This window comes from Ictalurus punctatus, chromosome 10 (genome assembly GCF_001660625.3).
Source record: "Ictalurus punctatus breed USDA103 chromosome 10, Coco_2.0, whole genome shotgun sequence".
Classification (NCBI taxonomy): Eukaryota; Metazoa; Chordata; class Actinopteri; order Siluriformes; family Ictaluridae; genus Ictalurus; species Ictalurus punctatus.
This window is the reverse complement of record NC_030425.2, coordinates 28,456,280-28,475,402: the sequence shown is the minus strand read 5'-3', so window position 1 is coordinate 28,475,402 and position 19,123 is coordinate 28,456,280. Positions and strand designations below refer to the sequence as shown.

The 19,123-nt window shown below is 43.3% G+C and overlaps 1 protein-coding gene across 2 annotated transcripts in view; it reads left to right on the top strand.

Moving 5' to 3' along the window:
* Nucleotides 1-295: 295 nt before the first annotated feature.
* The window catches only part of phlpp2 (PH domain and leucine rich repeat protein phosphatase 2), a 53,030-nt gene continuing 34,202 nt past the window's right edge, over nucleotides 296-19,123 (top strand). For both annotated transcript variants that reach the window (XM_017477525.3, XM_017477527.3), the window contains exons 1-5: nucleotides 296-651; nucleotides 4,773-5,044; nucleotides 9,415-9,548; nucleotides 14,725-14,915; nucleotides 16,240-16,365. In XM_017477525.3, coding sequence (XP_017333014.1) covers nucleotides 451-651; nucleotides 4,773-5,044; nucleotides 9,415-9,548; nucleotides 14,725-14,915; nucleotides 16,240-16,365 — 924 coding nt within the window. In that variant the 5' untranslated portion in view covers nucleotides 296-450. The remainder of the gene's footprint in view (nucleotides 652-4,772; nucleotides 5,045-9,414; nucleotides 9,549-14,724; nucleotides 14,916-16,239; nucleotides 16,366-19,123) is intronic.

Sequence of the window (19,123 nt, the reverse complement as noted above, 5' to 3'; positions counted from 1 at the left end):
TCCACAAAACTTCCATTTTGATGCCACGACGACTTTAAATCCTACTGACCGATACCTAAGTTTGACTTTTCTCAGTAATGCTGTCAGGTATACAGAGTGTGAGCTGTCTGAATGTTTGTTGTTGTTGAAACAAACAAACAAACAAACAAACAAACAAACAAGAACAGAAAAGAATGCATCAGATGAGGTAGAGGTTGGGTGGCTCATGAATAATAATGATAAGGAACGAGATGGCCCCGCCCCTCTTATGTTTATTCATCGCGCGATCTGACAGCCTAGAGAGAGAGAGAGAGACAGAGAGAGAGAGAGAGAGAGCGCTTCTCAGCCGTCATGATGGCGTCTCACCGAGTCGGGATGGGGTTTTTCCGCCGCCTCCTGTGTCGGAATTCAGCAGGCGACGTTACGTGTGGGATTTGTGCGAAGACGCGACGCTACGTGTAGGCGAAGACGATGAAGGACGAGGAGAAAAGCGCCGAGCGAAAAAGCGGCGCCGGTGTGGTGGAGGGCCGGAGCGGCACGGGGACGTGGACGAGCCCGAGCCCGGGGCTCCAGGAAGCGGCGGCGAGCCGAGGAGGAGGCGCAGGAGGCGGAGGAGGAGGACGGAGCTCGGCTGCTCCCGCTCCTGCTCCTGCAGGGATCCGGGTTTTAAAGGTAGGTCTCAGTCCCATGTTCTCAGTCTAAACACCACCATTTCTACCATCCTGTCATCATTATTCCGTGCACCTTAAAGCCTTAACCATCCTACGCGTGAATTCCCATCGATCCCATCAATCCCAGCAATCCCATTTACACCTAGACCTGTTTACACTTCTGTGCGTTCAGTATGGAGAATATAGCTGTCTATTAAACTTATTTTATTCCTCTAACCTGTTATCTCTCCTCTCCAAATAAATCTCCGAATCTACCAGAAAGCTGACATCATCATCATCATCATCATCATCATCATCATCCTGGCCTTCCTTCACCATAATAAATAATCAGTGATCAGTTCAATTAGAGCTATTGTTGCGTCCAGCCCGCAGGTGCTGTAGAGGCGTGTCCAGGTTTAGAGCAGTGAGGGTGGGCAAGAACACACACCCAGGGGTGGCCACCTTTAATCCCAGTGAACACATACCTGAGCGTTACTGAGAAAAATACAACTTATCGGTCAGTGCGATTTAAGTGGTGGTTAGTGTTGAGTTCGTGCCCGCCCTTATCGCCACCCTATGTTTAAACCTGGACACGCCTCTAGTACCTACAGGGCAGATAGTGGGCAAGAGCACTATCACCACACCAGTTATAGGGTGGCCACGACTTGGTGCGTGTTTGCCCACCCTCATTGCCACCCTATGTCTATATCCGGACACGCCTCTAGTACCTGCGGGACACGGGGTGGGCAAGAGCAGCTAAATCCCACTGATGACCACGAAAGAGAGATCTGAAATGTTAAGAGCGTGAATCTCTAGAAAACCTGATTCGATTTGATTCTAAAACAATTCCGTACGCATCTCGATGGATCTCGGATTCTTGGTTTCTTTCTCCAACGTTGTAGTTGTAGTAGTTTTCAGGATGAAATACACCATTAAGCATCACCAGATACCGGTCACTGCTGGAGCACTACACAGATTTGCATAATATTTGCACATATTTAATCAGTACAAGCAATTTATTCACATTTGTTCCACTTTTTGAAATGATATGTTGCTGTCGAAGCATAGCCTACATTTCCCAACGTTCTTGGCTAGTTCCCTCTAGTAGCTCTGATTTCATTTTCAGTTTAATATTAGGTCTGTCTTTGGTACAAGATTATAACCTCATTAATATTCAAACTGCTTACTAATGCAAATCCAAGCCTGATTTTTAAAAGGATTTCGTCCACCAGATGTTTATTTTCCCTCAGACATCAGGCAGTACTCTGTAAAAATCTGATTGTGTGTGTGTTTTTTTTTTTAATTTGTGCATTGATGCAGAAAATCACATTGAATAATAATAATATTATTGGAATATTATTATTATTATTTTAACGTCGCACAAAGCTTCGTCGGCGTTTGATTAAAACACGTACAACGCCACAGCGATGTTTAAAATTGAACACGACGCTGAGTCACGACATCGTATGACTACAGTACGATGATATCAGCCGCTATGATGTCATCAGGGGTCAGCGCTTTTATAACTGCACAGCTGCGTTTTGTTCCTCGCCGTTTCATTTTCTCTCTTATTCGTTAACGTGGATTAAAATCTCTCGACATGTCGTTTTTCATAAGAATAGTTTCATGAATCCACTGTTTTATTGCTGATTATAAGCAAAACTAACTCCAGCAAAAACTCCAAGTACTCCGACAGGTATTGAGTATCATGATATATTTTTTTTGGAGTCTAATGATGATGAAGTGGCCACACCTCTAAAACCTACAGCTCTGGGATCAGTTCTCTCTCTCACTCTATATAGTTTAATAATAATAATAATAATGAAGAAAAAAAAAGGAGGAAGAACAGAAATAACAACAACAACAATAATAATAATAATGAAGAAAAAGAGGAATAATAATAATAATAATAATAAAAATAATAATGAAGAAAAAGAGGAATAATAACAATAATAATAATAATAAAAATAATAATGAAGAAAAAGAGGAATAATAACAATAATAATAATAATAATAATAATAATAATAATAATAATGAAGAAAAAAGGGAGGAAGAACAGAAATAACAACAACAACAATAATAAGAAGAAGAAGAAAAAGAGGAATAATAATAATAATAATAATGAAGAAGAAAAAGAGGAATAATAATAATAACAACAACAACAACAACAACAACAACAATAATAATAATAATGAAGAAAAAGAGGAATAATAATAATAATAATAATGAAGAAAAAAGGAGGAAGAACAGAAATAACAACAACAAAAAAATAAATAAATAATAATAATAACGAAGAAAAAGAGGAATAATAATAATAATAATAATAATAATAATAATAATAATGAAGAAAAAGAGGAATAATAATAATAATAATGAAGAAAAAGAGCAATAATAATAATAATAATGAAGAAGAAGAAGAAAATGAGGAAGAAGAAGAACAATAAAAAAAATTAATTTAAAAAAATAATAAAATAATTATTCTACTACCGCTACTTCTAAGAATAATACCATTCATATATAATGGTATACGCATGTAATAAGTAATAATTTTACATTATAATTATAATAATAATAATACACACATAATAAATTAAAATGATGATGATGGTTATTATTATTAAATGAAGAAGAGGAAGAAGAAGAAGAAGAAGCAGAAGAAGAATTATGTCCATATTTATAATAATAATAGTAATAATGATAATAATAATGAAATGAAGAAGAAGAAGAAGAAAAGAACAACAATAACAACAACAGCTGCGATAATAATAATAATAATAATAATAATAATAATAATACGTTAGACTTGTATAGCTTCTTTCTAACACTCAAGGAAGAAGAGAGAGGAGATCAGTAAGAAGAAGAAAGAGAAACGTGTTGAGAAAATGTCAGTTGTACTTTAAGTCTTAAGTAATACAATTAATTCTTGTAAATTATTCTAGAATAGTTGTTATCATCAGTATGAAGTGAATATATAAATATAAAGTCATGATTATTCCCTCATCGACTTATCGTACGATACCCAGACGTGACCTGGATCATTTTTGCTCACCTCGATATCGCCCGTTGTGTTTACACGCGTGTTTGTTTACGTCACCGACACTTTAGCCCTTCGCCCTGCTTCCGTCCCGCCGTCCGATCTAGGCCCGTCCGATTCAAATTTCAACCTGGAGATTGAAGATGAAAACGCACATTCGAGTGCAAAACCTGCGTGCGTTCGAATTTCAGATGTGTGGCGGCACTAGCACCGACTTTGATTCAAACGTACCGCTGAGAGAAAAAACATGACGCAAGATATTAACCACGCGCTAACAATGCTTTCTGAAGAAGAACAATCTAGAAAGAACAGTTCTAGCGTTTCGAATAAAACAGTCTTAAGCTGCGAGAGCTGAAGCTGAACAGTGAAGGAACCGAAAGAATGAAAAAGCGTGCGCTTGCGTTATTATGGGGTTGTGTTATCATTATATCAGCGGCATGACATTATCTTAAAGTGACATTGATATCGTTTATCGCAATTATTTCTCGGACATTGTATCGTCCAACACATATAGTGCAGTGACGGTGAGGCAGAGACACAGATACTGATATACGGATATAGCGTTATGGTTGTTGTTGTGTGTGTGTGTGTGTGTGTGTGTGTGTATAGAAGAGTTCAGTGTTGTTTGGTGGTTACTGAAGGGGAAAAATTGCTCACCTCAGTGGGAGTTTGATTTCATCAAGCTGAGTAATGACCTCACGCCGGCCTCCCATGTCTGACTCAGGCGTGACTCGCGCCTCTCCTCGACGTTTGTGCTCTGTGTAAATATTTACATCTCTGCAACGAGAAACGCAGGAACTGCTGGTACTAATGCGGGCGACGTGTCCTGTCATGACCCAGAATTCAGTGCTTCTTCACTGAAGAAGTAACTCAAAAAAGTCGAGAAGTTGATAAATCAGTTTCTTTTAGGTCGTGCTCTTCTAGGAAGAGAATCGGCTTAGGTGTAAACAGTAACTCCGCTTCATCACACCTCCCTGTCGTCGATTATTTTTCTATAACATCATCAGATTCCAGTGGATGTGATGTCTCGGTGTTTCTGAAACGGTTTTATGTTTTCCCGTGCTCGCTGTCTCACCCCCGTCTCTCCCTCTCTCCTTCTGCGTCTCAGCGTAACATGAAGCGGAACGGCAGCCGGGCCTGTGTGACCAGGAAGTCTCGCTTCGGCTCCCGTGAGAGGGACTGGCTGAAGGGTGACGCCCAGCGCGGGTGTGTGTGTCTGTACGGAGCCACCGAGGTCGTAACCCCGGGACCCCAGACCTCGTCCACGACCCAGCCCGACCTCAGACTGGTGCTCTGCTCCACCAGTACCACGGCGGAGGAGCTGTGTGCCCAGCGTCACGGCCAGGGCCTTTACCTGCAACTGCATGGAGACCTGATCAGGTAACACACACACACACACACACACACACACACACACACACAATTGTACGTTATCAACCTTGGCTTGCTAGTGAATCAGTGTAGCTCCTAAAACAACATTCCTTTGAACTGTTCCTTGCTATTTGATGTCATCATTGTGCGCCCCTGACTCCGCCCACTCCCGAGGCTCCTAAAAAACTCCCTCCAGCTAAATGTTACGGGGTTTAACAATTTCCCGATCTGGACCGATGCACTGATTTAAAAGGCAACGATCGTAAATCGATCGTAATTGATAATAATTTGAACGAGTTCATTCATATTTTACAAACAAGTTCAATCGAATAATTGAACAGGTTAGCAAGCTGATTTGTCTGTAACTCTGATACTACGGTATAATAATTCACAAATTAACGGTAGACCTGCAACAGATCCTGAACAAAGCTAGTCACAAACCTGTCACAAATCCTGAACAAAGCTAGTATATCGATCAGCTATCGATCGGCCAATAAATCGCAGCGTGTCGTAGCAGATTCAGCGGCCTCGTCAAATATCAATTCGTTCCAAGCAGTCCAAGCAAAACTCGATCCAAGCAAATTAATGTAGCTAGCTCGGAACAGCGCCACCTGCTGCTCGCTTCATTGAAAATCACCTCGCGAACGTTACGAGGAGCAAGCGTGTTAACCTATGCGCATGAACGCAGATTTAATGGCCACTTAAACCATGGAAACATAAACAAAGCTAAGTGACTGACGTCCCCGATCGGTTCGTGTCCGGGTTACTCGTTTCGGGGGAGACGGTACCGATGCATGCCTGGTTATAAGAATAAGAAGAAGACATTTTTCCATGACTCTTCTGCGCGGAGTGTTTGTCTGGTGTGTGAGGATCCAGGTACTGCAGCTGATTTTCATCACTCACGCCCCCAGACCATAGCTCTGTTTTAAAGTGTGAGTCATTACTGTGTCGTATTTTAAGCTTTTGTCACACCTTGTGTGAGTGGGGCCCGAATTTCTTACCAGCTTCCGAGTGTGTGTAAGTTTGTGCACCCTCAGAAACAGGAGTGTTGTGTCCCAATCTGTACTGCTTTATAAGGTGTCAGACAGACAGACACAAACACAGACACACCCAAGACTTCCCTCTTTTTGTTTATGATTGGAATCACATATACTGCAGTTTCCAAGAAGTTGCCTAAGGCTGGAGAGGGTGTGGGTGTGTGTGGGTGTGTGTGTGTGTGTGTGTGTGTGTGTGTGTGTGTGTGTGTGTTTTCCACATAACTACTCTATTTAAAGCTTGAACAACAATACATGCAGAATTTTTATTTTTTAAAAATAATAATAAACAACTTAAAGTAACCCAGGCTGATCTCTATACATTCAACCTAATTTAAAATGCCACCGACTTATGAATATGCACGAGTATGCAAATTAGGAAACGTCCTTGAGTCCTCCTGCCGCTCATATTGTCCTAATATCACTAACAGTAACGAAGTTATCTTGATTCATATGATTAGTTCATAAATTTAACAGCAGCTAAAACCTGTCAGAGTGTCACGTTAGCATGTTAGCAAAACAACCGACATCTAAGTTAGGCATCTGGCTATCTAGCTTAGCTTAGCATAGCATGAAGGCTTCGTAGATAAATGTTTTAAGGTACAACATACTGTCGTCATCCCCTTTCAATTTACATCCTGGACGTGATTGGTCCAAAGGTTTGGCACTTATTTTGCGACATCACAGTCTGAGCTCAGTCATAGCTCCGCCCCCAAATTGGTCTTGAGAAAGTCTCCGTTTAAAAAAACCCCCCCAAAAAACGAGACGTTATTGATTTCAACGCCATGTTGTGAGCTTTAGGGCACAAAAATATCGAGTCTGGAAAGTCTAAGTGAAGCGCATGATACTGTATTATCCTCAGACTCATTGGATTAAAGGAAATGCCGCCTCTGGAACGTTTTTCTTTTTCAGAATGACTCAGTGAATATGTGAGAAGGGTTCGGGCGAGAGTCAGAGAGACGTCACTGGGGTTTGTGCAGCGTTGTAATAAATGTGTAATGGGTGTGCACATTAGTATGTTTTAAAGGGATAAAAAAGAGCAGAAGACAGAAGAAAAATCACGTATAATGGAAGTCTAAGGGCAGGTGTTGAACTCAATAAACATTTAAAATATGTGAGTATATAACACAAACTCAAAACTACGACACAGTGAAGGTGTTCAGATGAGATGGACATGAGAGAAAATCTTACTAGAACTGTCCGTATAGAGTTTTATGTAATTTTTCCAACACTGGCGCAATACAGTGAAAAGTAGCTCCGGTGATGATGCTGCTAAACTTGGCACAATCACAAAATCTTCCCTATGAATAATGTCGTTTTATCTCTGAAAGGTTTAATTCTACAAATTAATAGCTTTATTTACATACAAACTCCATTAAGTGAAGAATTAGACTGACTTCTAAGATACAACATCTGCCCATAGACAGACTTCAACAGCTGCCCTAGATGCACTTCAACATCTTCCTTTAGACTGACTTCAACATCTGCCCTTAGAGAGACTTCAACATCTGCCCTTAGACACACTTCAACATCTGCCCTTAAAGAGACTTCAACATCTGCCCTTAGAGAGACTTCAACATCTGCCCTTAGACACACTTCAACATCTGCCCTTAGAGAGACTTCAACATCTGCCCTTAGACACACTTCAACATCTGCCCTTAGAGAGACTTCAACATCTGCCCTTAGACACACTTCAATATCTTCCCTTAGACACACTTCAACATCTGCCCTTAGAGAGACTTCAACATCTGCCCTTAGACACACTTCAACATCTGCCCTTAGAGAGACTTCAACATCTGCCTTTAGACACACTTCAACATCTGCCCTTAGAGAGACTTCAACATCTGCCCTTAGACACACTTCAACATCTGCCCTTAAAGAGACTTCAACATCTGCCCTTAGACACACTTCAATATCTGCCCTTAGACACACTTCAACATCTGCCCTTAGAGAGACTTCAACATCTGCCCTTAGAGAGACTTCAACATCTGCCCTTAGAGAGACTTCAACATCTGCCCTTAGACACACTTCAACATCTGCCCTTGATGCATGTCAACATCTTCCCCTCAGAGAGACTTCAACATCTGCCCTTAGACACACTTCAACATCTGCCCTTAGACACACTTCAACATCTGCCCTTAGACACGCTTCAACATCTGCCCTTAGACACACTTCAACATCCGCCCTTAGACACACTTCAACATCTGCCCTTAGACACGCTTCAACATCTGCCCTTAGACACACTTCAACATCTGCCCTTAGACACGCTTCAACATCTGCCCTTAGAGAGACTTCAACATCTACCCTTAGGCAGACTTCAACAACTGCACTAGACACACCTCAACATCTGCGCTAGACACACCTCAACATCTGCTCTTAGACAGACTTCAACATCTGCACTAGACACACCTCAACATCTGCTCTTAGACAGACTTCAACATCTGCGCTAGACACACTTCAACATCTGCTCTTAGACAGACTTCAACATCTGCACTAGACACACCTCAACATCTGCTCTTAGACAGACTTCAACATCTGCACTAGACACACCTCAACATCTGCACTAGACACACCTCAACATCTGCACTAGACACACCTCAACATCTGCTCTTAGACAGACTTCAACATCTGCACTAGACACACCTCAACATCTACACTAGACACACCTCAACATCTGCCCTTAGAGAGACTTCAACATCTGCACTGGACACACTTCAACATCTGCGCTAGACACACTTCAACATCTGCTCTTAGACAGACTTCAACAACTGCACTGGACACAGTTCAACATCTGCCCTTAGACACACTTCAACATCTGCACTAGAGGTAGTTGATAAGTCAAGATGTGTTTGGCGTCTGACAGTTTTCTTCTTTTAATTTTGCGCTAGAGTTACGAGGCGTAAGTCGCTAACAGGTAACGGACGTCTCTACATCACAATCTTTTCTCTTTTTTTCTGCACCACAATTCTACCACAGAACAAATCTAGATCTTCACTGATGTCACTGAAACGTTGTGGGGGCAACCCTAACAGCAACCTCTTTTTTTATATGCAAGATAAAGGATATTAGATATGAAAAAGATTTTAAGATATCATTCCAGCCCCATAGGCTCCGCCCATAACGTTTGATGTTTGATGGTGAAAGTGTAGCATGGAACTGGACGTGAACTCTGTGAACAAATTTGTTTGGAAGCAACTGCATAAAATATTTGAAGGAGATACCTTACAAAAAATAGTGTGGCTGAGACTTTTGTTCATTGTTCGCTACCACACGTTTTGGTTAAGGAGGAAATGATGTGCATTCGACTTTTTGGGTCAAACTATTTTTTCCTTCGTTGCTCGTCAGGAGGCTGGATTCGTCTGAGCGTCCTCTTCAGATGGTGTACGATTATCTGACCACTATGGGCTACGACGATCCTGTGCGTGTCCAGCATGAAGCGGCGAACTCCGACCTCAGCTGCATGATTCGCTTCTACACCGGTGAGTATTTTGTATTTCGGCAGGTACCCAGCTTTTAAATACAGTCGGATTCGAACCAGATCGGGTCAACATGACGGGAAGATATCGTGTTGCCGTGGTGATGTTAGACCACACCAACAGGAAGTGTGGCAAAATTCCACTGACTCAAAATTCTCACGTACGTTCAGTGATGCGGCATAATCGTCACCCTCGGTGCTTGGACCCGCCAATCGCTGCTTGGATCTAGATGTGTATTGTAGTCATTTATTCCTTATTGGATATTCTTAGAAATGTAACATTCAGAACATTTTGTTTGTTACTCTCCTCTGAGTTAAATCAAGCATATCCTGTGCTTCCTCTCCCATGTGTTCTAATGTCCGTTGTGTATTCATCATCATCGTCATCATCGTCATCGCCATCTGTGCAATATTCAACACTGACCCAGTCCTTGCTTCTGTCCGTCATCGTTCCTCGTTAGTAAAGATGTAGGGAATTCGTCACTGATCACGTGAATCAACCGTATAAACGTTTTAGAACTGAGAATCACGGTCTGTACGCTGAGTTTTCGTTTCCTCACACCACTAGTTTATCATTCATCAGTTCTTATCTTTACCTGAGCGTACAGCGGCAGCGGCCGTGGGATTCACAGCTCAGCGCTGAGCGAGGAGAGAATGCAGAACACACTGCTGGAGTGTTATTCTCACCAGTTTAGCACACAAATGTGTGGAAATTCCCTGCGGGCTCAGCTAGAACCTCACGGCTCGGGTTGGTACCTGGGAATTCCCTTTCAAACGCACAGCCGAAGACGACAAACTGCCGGTCGAAACAGGGAGTCTTAACGACGGCGCGCTCTAAATCTTCCAATAACGCAGCTCAGCCACTACGGCGCTTCCTCTACGATCGACACGCACTCACTAACGCCGCCTCCTTTTACAGGGCGCCATTACTTTCCTTTGCGTCCTCGCTCTTTCAAGTCATTAATATGAAGCGACACAAAACGTTCATTACGTTGGTGCGTAATGGAAATAAATACAAGCTTCATGGAGGTAAATGGGCGGGGCAGGGATGGAGGTGGGCACTCTGGGCACCCTCATGCCCATGTGACTCCGCCCCTTCAGAGCTGACACGGTTGGAGGATGGCGTCAGACGTTGGAAGGAAAGATAAAAAATATCTTTATTTGTATGGCACAGCGTGGTAGAATGATGTGTGCTGAGGCCAAGGACACACACACACACACACACACACACACACACACTTAAACAGCATGTGGCACTAAGCAGTTCTAATGATCCTCTTAAAGCAGTTGAGAGGCTTTCATTTGAGATCAAAAGGAGAAATAGGGGACCTGATGTTCTGTCATGCAGCTCTTATTAATAACCAGACTGAATATAAGTGTGTGTGTGTGTGTGTGTGTGTGTGTGTGTGTGTGTGTATGCTGAGTCAGTGATCCGAGAAAGAATTTCCAACCTGGTCTCTGTTGAAAAAAAACGCAATAACGTAACAAGAAACTTTAATATTGTTGAAACTTGTTTTGATGATGTCAGAGTTTGCCAACCCATTTGACATCACCATCAGCTAGGGGGCGTGGCTTATTTGATTGACAAGCTGCCGTTGCGCTCGTCAGATCCACCAGCCTCGTGTTCCTAAGAAACCGCAGAGCGTAAACTCCGTCAACGTTTAACGTTTACGGCTTTACCTCTGACTGTTCCGAAGCGCCGACACTGGAGACTCCTTCCATCGGCGTTCGATAAACTTCTCCGTACAGGGCGGCGGTCACGCGCGTTTTTAAAAATCGGTTTAATTATAACGGAGCCGCCGCCGTACGAGTGCCTGCGTACGAGTTGTTACTATAGAAACGATGACGTATGAGATGCTTTACGGCTTCGCCGCTTCGCTACGGTCGGAGCTGCTGCTACAGAGAAAATGAATCGACACCTTCTGACCAATCAGAATGGAGAATTCAACAGTGATGTGGTATGTGAAGACGTAGTGTAATGACTGGCTTAATGGGTTGATTTATGATTAGGGCTTGAGCATAAGAGGTAGAAAACTTTAAGAAACAGGAACATCGTGCATGTGTGTGTGTGTGTGTGTGTGTGTGTGTGTGTAGGGGACGGAGAGGGTCAGCCAGTGCCCCTGTTGCTCCTGGGGAAAGTGAGACTCGAGTTCTGGCTGAGTTCCTCCAGAGCTCTGACAGCGGCCCGTCGGAAATAAATCATCTTTAGGCCTGGCTTTGGCCATTTAATGAGATATTGATCTTACAGAACGTCGAGCGAAAATGAAAACGAAATGCAGGGTGTGTGTCAGGGGTTTGTGTTAATGTATATGTGTGTGTGTGTGTGTGTGAGAGAGAGAGAGAGAGAGAGAGAGAGAGGAAGTCCAGGGCTGAGAGACAGGAGATCGTCTCCTCTGAGAGTTTATCATCATCAGAGGAGACGATGATGATCTTCGCGTCTCTGTTTATCTCGCGCACTTTTTATTTCGTTTATACGATCCACGTTATCAATCGACGTCCACGTCTGGGCTGTCTCTTCTGCATAACAGACAGGTAACAAAACAAAAGCACTGGACACGTTTTATTTTTTGTAAAAAAAAAAACGCAGCGCTTTGTTGGATGTAAACGAGTCGTCGTTGGCCACGGTCAAAATGGCGGCACCAGCGACGAACTCTACGCATCACTTCCTTTTCCGCTCCTTTTCCTCCGCCGATCGGTTCTTGTTAGCGCGAGGTCTCAAGAACGAGTGTGTGAACGTTTTTGCAGGATTTATATGGAGTTATTAATATAACCGGCAGGTGAACTGATTAGATTTCGGAACTGATCCCGACAAGGTCAAGGTCACATCGAGGTCAAATGTTTTCGATAGCTTCCATCGTGTTTGAAGGACATCTGAAGGGCGTACAGATGACTAACAAGAAGGACTAGACTAGTTCGGAGGCATCCCCGGCATCAAATTCGACTTTTTTTTTTTTTTTTTTTAAATCGTGATAAGAGCGTTACGGGACAATCTTCTGCTCTGATACGGACACCTTTTTAGTAAATGAGCGACACGTTGCGATTTTTCTTTCACGCGTATGAGACTGTAATCGCGTCCAGTGCTTACTAGAGATTTGCATGTAGGTCCGAGCGTTCACCCGGAGACCTTTTTCGATTCACGTGCAGTCGAGCGGTCTCGTTTACCGACAGACATCACGGCGAAACTTTTCCGTGTGACTGCGATTTCGCCCATTTTCGCCGCGTGTTTAAACACAAGTAGCGGAGTTTAAAAGTCCTGTTAATCAGTGCGATCTTTTATACCAACCGCATTCTATTATACTTTTATTTTATTATTTAGTTACGTTTGCTCATTATAATTTCTTCACAAATGCAAATCCAGTGCTATTCTTCTTCCATGTGACACTTTTATGTTCGTTTTTTTTTTTTTTTTTTTTTACATTTGAATAAAGATAAAAGAAACGAAATGAAAACGTTCGTACTCTCAGCTGAGGTGGAACGTGAGGTTCCTAAACGTAAACACGGCCTCGGAGGAACTTCCTCCCGAGAAAGGAAAGTTTTCCAGGATTTTACAAACGAAAGCAACGTGCTTGAAAAAGTGAGGATGGACGAGCGAATATCGAAACATTAAAATCTCTCTGCTGTTTTGTCTCTTTTCTTCTCCGTACTTTCGGGTATTGTGGTCTTTTCTCCCTAATTACTCGTTTGTTGTGTCCTCTTCAGGATTCTCGCATGACTGCTTCAAGGCATTTTTTCCTTCTTCTAATATCGTGAGACGTGCGAATGGAAAGTGCTGCAGGGAGGTGGGGGGGGTGGGGGTGGGGGGGTTGTCGTGGGGGGTGGGGGGGGGGGGTGGGGGGGCTGTCGATCGGTCTCTTCCATCGATCCGGCGTGCTCGTCACAGTCGCTCGCACATTATCAACTTTCCAAACAAAAGACACTCGGCTGGGCTTCGAGCCCCGCTTCGATCCGTTCCATCGTGGCTCCTTAGAGTTTCTAAGAACCGAGAGAGAGAGGCGTTAAGATGTGCCTGGTCTCAGGACGGAAAACACAAACGCTCACGTTTGTAAAGGAAAGCCGAGGGGGAGGGGAAAAAAGTTGCGTACGTCCTTTAGTGTTCGTTTGGGCGGTAATCATCCTGAGTGTTTGACTCGTGGCGGTTCTGGGACCTGCAGCGGTGTCTGATGTGTCCTTCAGAGTTCCTGTATCACAGCCAGACGCCGACTCCTTCATCAGATTCAAGGAGGTGAGTTTAATGTGGCCAAAGCCTGACATCCATCATGCTGACTGTGTCTTCTGGGGAGGATGAGCTCAGGGCTTTGAACGTCAGCCAATGCTCTGTGTGTGTGTGTGTGTGTGTGTGTGTGTGTGTGTGTGTGTGTGTGTGTGTGTGTGTGTGTGTGTGAGGGATTGTAGGGAAGGTGCAAGTGTGTCAGGATTATATAAGTGTTCCTTATATAATGACCGTCCCTACGTCCTAAAGCTGAAGAATTCTGGATTCTGATTGGTCAGCAGCTGTTGATTAATTTACTATAACAACAGCTCTGTGTGTGTGTGTGTGTGTGTGTGTGTGTGTGTGTGTGTGTGTGTGTGTGTGTGTTTGTGTATGTGTGTTCATGAGATAACAAATGAGAGACAAATAGACTAAAGCGGTTTTTACACAGCTGTTTGTTTCTGTGTGAACCCAGTGACCCAGTAAAGTGTGTGTGTGTGTGTGTGTGTGTGTGTGTGTGTGTGTGTGTGTGATTGGGAACTGACCAATACATGTGACATCATGCTCTGGCAGATTTTTCTTCATTATTTTTGCCTGTACTGTATGACGCACATGGACATAATTAGCACTTGGTGTGTGTGTGCATGTGTGTGTGTGTGTGTGTGTGTGTGTGTGTGTGTGACAGCTGAAGAACAATATGGCTCTGTGTTCAACTCACGTATTTTTTTAGTATTTCATATCATTTTTGTAAAAACCTTTATTTGATGCGTGTGTGTGTGTGTGTGTGTGTGTGTGTGCGTGTGTGTGCGTGTGTGAGCGTGTGCGCCTGAGCGCGTGTGTGTGATATTGTGACAGCTGCTGCTCAGTATGGCTTTGATCATTGTATTTAGTATCCCTTATTATTTTGTATAATCCTTTTATTGACGCACGTGCGCGCGCGCGCGCGCGTGTGTGTGTGTGTGTGTGTGTGTGTGCGTGCGTGCTCAAACAGAGCGACCGGCAAACACTGACCAGCAGGACCGGACCCTCCTGAAGGGCGTGTTCAACGTGCGCAAGGGCAAGACGCAGCTTCACAAGTGGGCGGAGCGACAGGTGATCCTGTGCGGCACGTGTCTCATCGTGGCGTCCGTGAAGGACAGTCTGACGGGGAAGATGCACATCCTGCCTCTGGTCGGGGGGAAGGTGAGACGCCTGTCGTTCTCTCTATAACAACAGACAGCCACAGCTGGAGTGCACACACACAGCTGTGGATGACATTAGCTAACACTCCGAGCCTGCTGGACATTATAAAGCAGGAGTAGGGCTGTCACCATACCAGACGACGTCAATACTAGGTGTGGTATCGCGATTTTCGACACTCCAACGATACAAAGCTTTTCATAAGTTAAATAAAACATTTATCCGAATGTCGCTTCTGTCGTGTTCTGAAATCACGACCAATCGGGGCCGGCGATGCGCTTTGCTGTTGTCTGAGTGTTCACGTCATGAGCGAGTCATTACAGCACGCTCCTTCTTTATAAAGTGAGTTGTTTACAAATAAAATAAATGACGTCGTTACAGTGTAAATACGCCGTAAGTATTCAAATACTGAAATGGACTTCATTGGGGTCATATACACAAAATAGCCCGAGTCGATATATAACTGACGAATAAATTTCCCATTCCTGTGAAACCCCTAAATTGGTTTCGTTCATCATTTGAATAGAATTCGATCTGTGTGCAATTAAACCTGTTTTTTTTTGTTGTTTTTTTGGAAGAACCTAGCGTTTCACAGAGAACATACCTAGACGACAAGCACGATGAAGCCCGGGGAGCTATCAAAGCAAGTCCAGGATATCGATCGGGGTTTGGTTATACGATTTGTTTTTTTGTTTTTTTTAAATGATCGCAAACTTTGAACATCCCGTGAAGCGATGATAAATCCATGATTAAAAAATGGAAAGAATACGGCATAGAGAAAGACAGTCCATGAAAAATCACAGACCGGGTAAAGCCCGAATTAGTCAGAGAGACAGTCCAGAAGGAGCTGGAGAGATCCACGGCTCAGACCGGAGACTCAAAGCCACGAAACCGGCCGAGTTGTACGATATCTCTTTTGGAGTTTGCTAGAAGACATGTTGGAGACGTGGAAAAGGGTGGAGTAAAGTCTGCACAGACCAGACGTTTTGTTGGAAACCCAACGCTGTCGATCATCCTGAGTACACCGTTCTCCCGGTGAAGCACGGTGGTGGTAGCACCATGTTTAGAGTCACCCTTGGTCTCTGGGTTGTTTCTCCGTCTGGTGTCCGTCCCTATCCGTGTAACTCGATCTCTAAATCAAAGAAGCGACATTTGAGATGATCCATATCTTTCTAAGAAAAAAGATTTCTAACATCTTGCGATGGTTGAAATGTCTACGCACAAAACACCGGCACGAACGTACTCAGTCGTACGAGTACGGCATATAACGTTAACCTGGGACGCTCTGGAGCCCGCACCGACGTCGTATCCGTTTCTCCATCCGCAGGTGGAGGAAATGAAGAGGAGGCAGCACTGCCTGATGTTCAGCTCGGCCGGACCTCAGGCTCACACCTACTACGTTAACTTCGACACGCTGGCCGAGTATCAGCGCTGGCATCGGCAGGCCTCGAAAGTAAGACTTTTTTTTTTTTTTTTTTTTTATCTAATCAGGTCACCCATCAAGAGTTTAAAGATTGACTCGCGTCATTCAACTGTTTTTATTACTCACTCGTCTGTCACAGAATGCGTGTGTGCTGTAAACACGGTGATTTTCCACACCGCCGCTTCACTGCTGATCACAACCTGGGTCGAGACCGGAAAAACCCCCGGTGACCGTCCCCCCGTCGCCTGTGTGAAAATGTGGTCGTAAGACGGCTTACAGCATCCAAACGCTTTATATTATAAAACCTTACTTAAGCCCTTTCGAGCGTTTCTCAAGGTGGCACCTGTTGTCACGTAATGGAGGTTAGGTTCGGATGCGAGAGCAGATAAGAGCTCTTTAATAAAGAGAGGCGGGCAGACAGATCCAAATCATGAGACCATCGTGAGGTCGAGAAACAGGCGACGGGTCAGGCGGTCTGCAAACAGGCATAAACGAGGCGAGGCAACAATCGAGAACGAGAAACAAGATCAGTGACCATGAAACAAACCGAGGAACAGGGTACAAACGCTCGGTACGGTGATAACACTCAATACGAGTCCTTTTAAACTGTGGTGAGATTGGATGCAGGTGTGCGCGATTAGGCGTGTCGAAGGTGTGTTCTGGGAATTGCGGTCCATGGCGGCCATGTTTGTAGGCCGCAGTGCAGGGTGGGAAATGTAATCACCGGTTTGCTGTGATATGACACCTGTTGTAACGTCTCTTCTTTAGAAGACGGATCGCGCGATCTCATTTGCCCATACCGATAGGATACCCAGACGATATTTTTGTCTTTAAAACGATTTCCTAACTGAGTCGCTTTACAATATACCGTAACTTAATAAATACGTAATACTTAAGAAAAACTCATAGCTTTAAAAAAATAAATAAATAATAATCGGTTAAACACAAAATGAATCACTCACACTACAAGAATGATAAAGTATAACCATAATAAAATCAATCCGAACTCGCAAAAAAAAAAAAAAAATATATATACATTTGAGTCTCTTTATATGTAAACATTCCCAATAAATAATCCAAAGCTAATTTGTTATCGGACTGGATCAGATTCGTTCTTATCTTTCTACCATTTTTGCTGGTGTAAGTCTGATATCGATGCCGTTTATCTCTATTATAGAATAAAACCCGCACGTACCGTATGACAGATAGATCAGACTTGAAAAAATCTGATTGCATTTACATTATGAGTCTTGGTGAGTTTTTTGTTTTACACAGATCTGATTGATTTTTTTGTCTGGTGTTTACATGTACCGCCTTGACCGTGTTTATCATTCCCTTTTTACCAGTGAGATGACTGCGGTTTTTAGAAAAGAAGTGATCCTGTGATTATTGCGGTGTCTTCAGGCGTTTAACCGTAATCATGACCGACTGTGTCCTCGTCCTCGCTCTGTCAGGGACGGCCTGGTTTCTGTAGTTACCCTGGAGCTTTTTCTCTTTCTTTCTCTTTTTTTTTTTTTTTTTTATGTCTGTTTCCCCCAACAGATTGGTGGCAATGTATTTCATCTGGACTCCATTGACTCCCTTCCATGTGTGTCATTTCTTTTGCCAAATGATGAATTTTGGCTTAGCGTGTATCGTTGCGTAACGTGAAAATCGGACGTGAGCTTATCGCAGATATGTTTCAGATTTAGAACCTCATTTGAATGTGAGCCGCATCCATTGGCTGACACGGGGGGTGGGGCAGAGGCACCTCCACCTGATAGCCCTCATGGTTGAAAAATCAAAGACGCTCCAAATGCCCTCTAGGATGCTCTTAGAATGGAGAAGAGTTGAGGTAGTGCCCAAATGGATGGCTTTCAAATGGAAAAATATAACATGGCGCAGTGCCCGCTGGGTTTTCATGCCCTTTTGAGTTTTTTTTCCCTTTTTATCTGGAAAAAAACTATAAAACTATAAAAACTATAAAACTATAAAATCTGACCCGAGTCGTTTACACGCACGCAAACATATCCGAGCTGCGTCAGAAGTCGGGTGGGAAAAAAAGGGAAGTCCTCTAGATTTATAACATTGAATTTTATAACATTTACGGATTAAATAAAAATGCAAGAAGGTTTCCTTTCTTGGAAATGTGATTAAGAATGAATAAACGTGTTCAGTTAAAGCTGCAAGCAGCATTCTTTGGGGGCCAAGCACCCAGACTCGCGCTAGAATTGCTGCATGGGCAATTACAGGAAAGCAGAGCCATAACTATAGGCAAAGGAAATCAAGAACGACTTGTAGTTTCGCGCATTTGCCAGTCCATTATTTGAGAACAGTTTTGAATATCAGAGTTCCTTTTGTTTAGACGGGTCTCAAGATGATTTGAGCCAAATTTGGTGATGATTGGACACAATTTGGAGGAGGGGTAGCAAAAATGGCAGGTAGATGTCAGCATTTTTTACCATGTTATTGTAACGTTTGACCAGTAGGGGGTGAAATTCGTTGCATAGAATCAGGACACGGTCCTGAATATGCCTACCAATTTTTGTGCCGGTGCGCAAAGTCATATCTGAAATACAGCCTCACTTCCTGTTTGCCGGCTTCGCAGTCAAATTCGTCGGCCCATTACGGACCATATGTTGTAGTCATAACTCTTTTGATAACTTAGTGATGGAGCTCGCTAGAGCGTTGGCAGCACTTGGTCAAAGTGTTCCTTAGACCGTTCCCAATCAGTGTGCCAAATTTCATTTCAAATATGGGCTTCCATAGACACCCTAACCAGAAGAAGAGGAAGAAGAAGAATAACAAG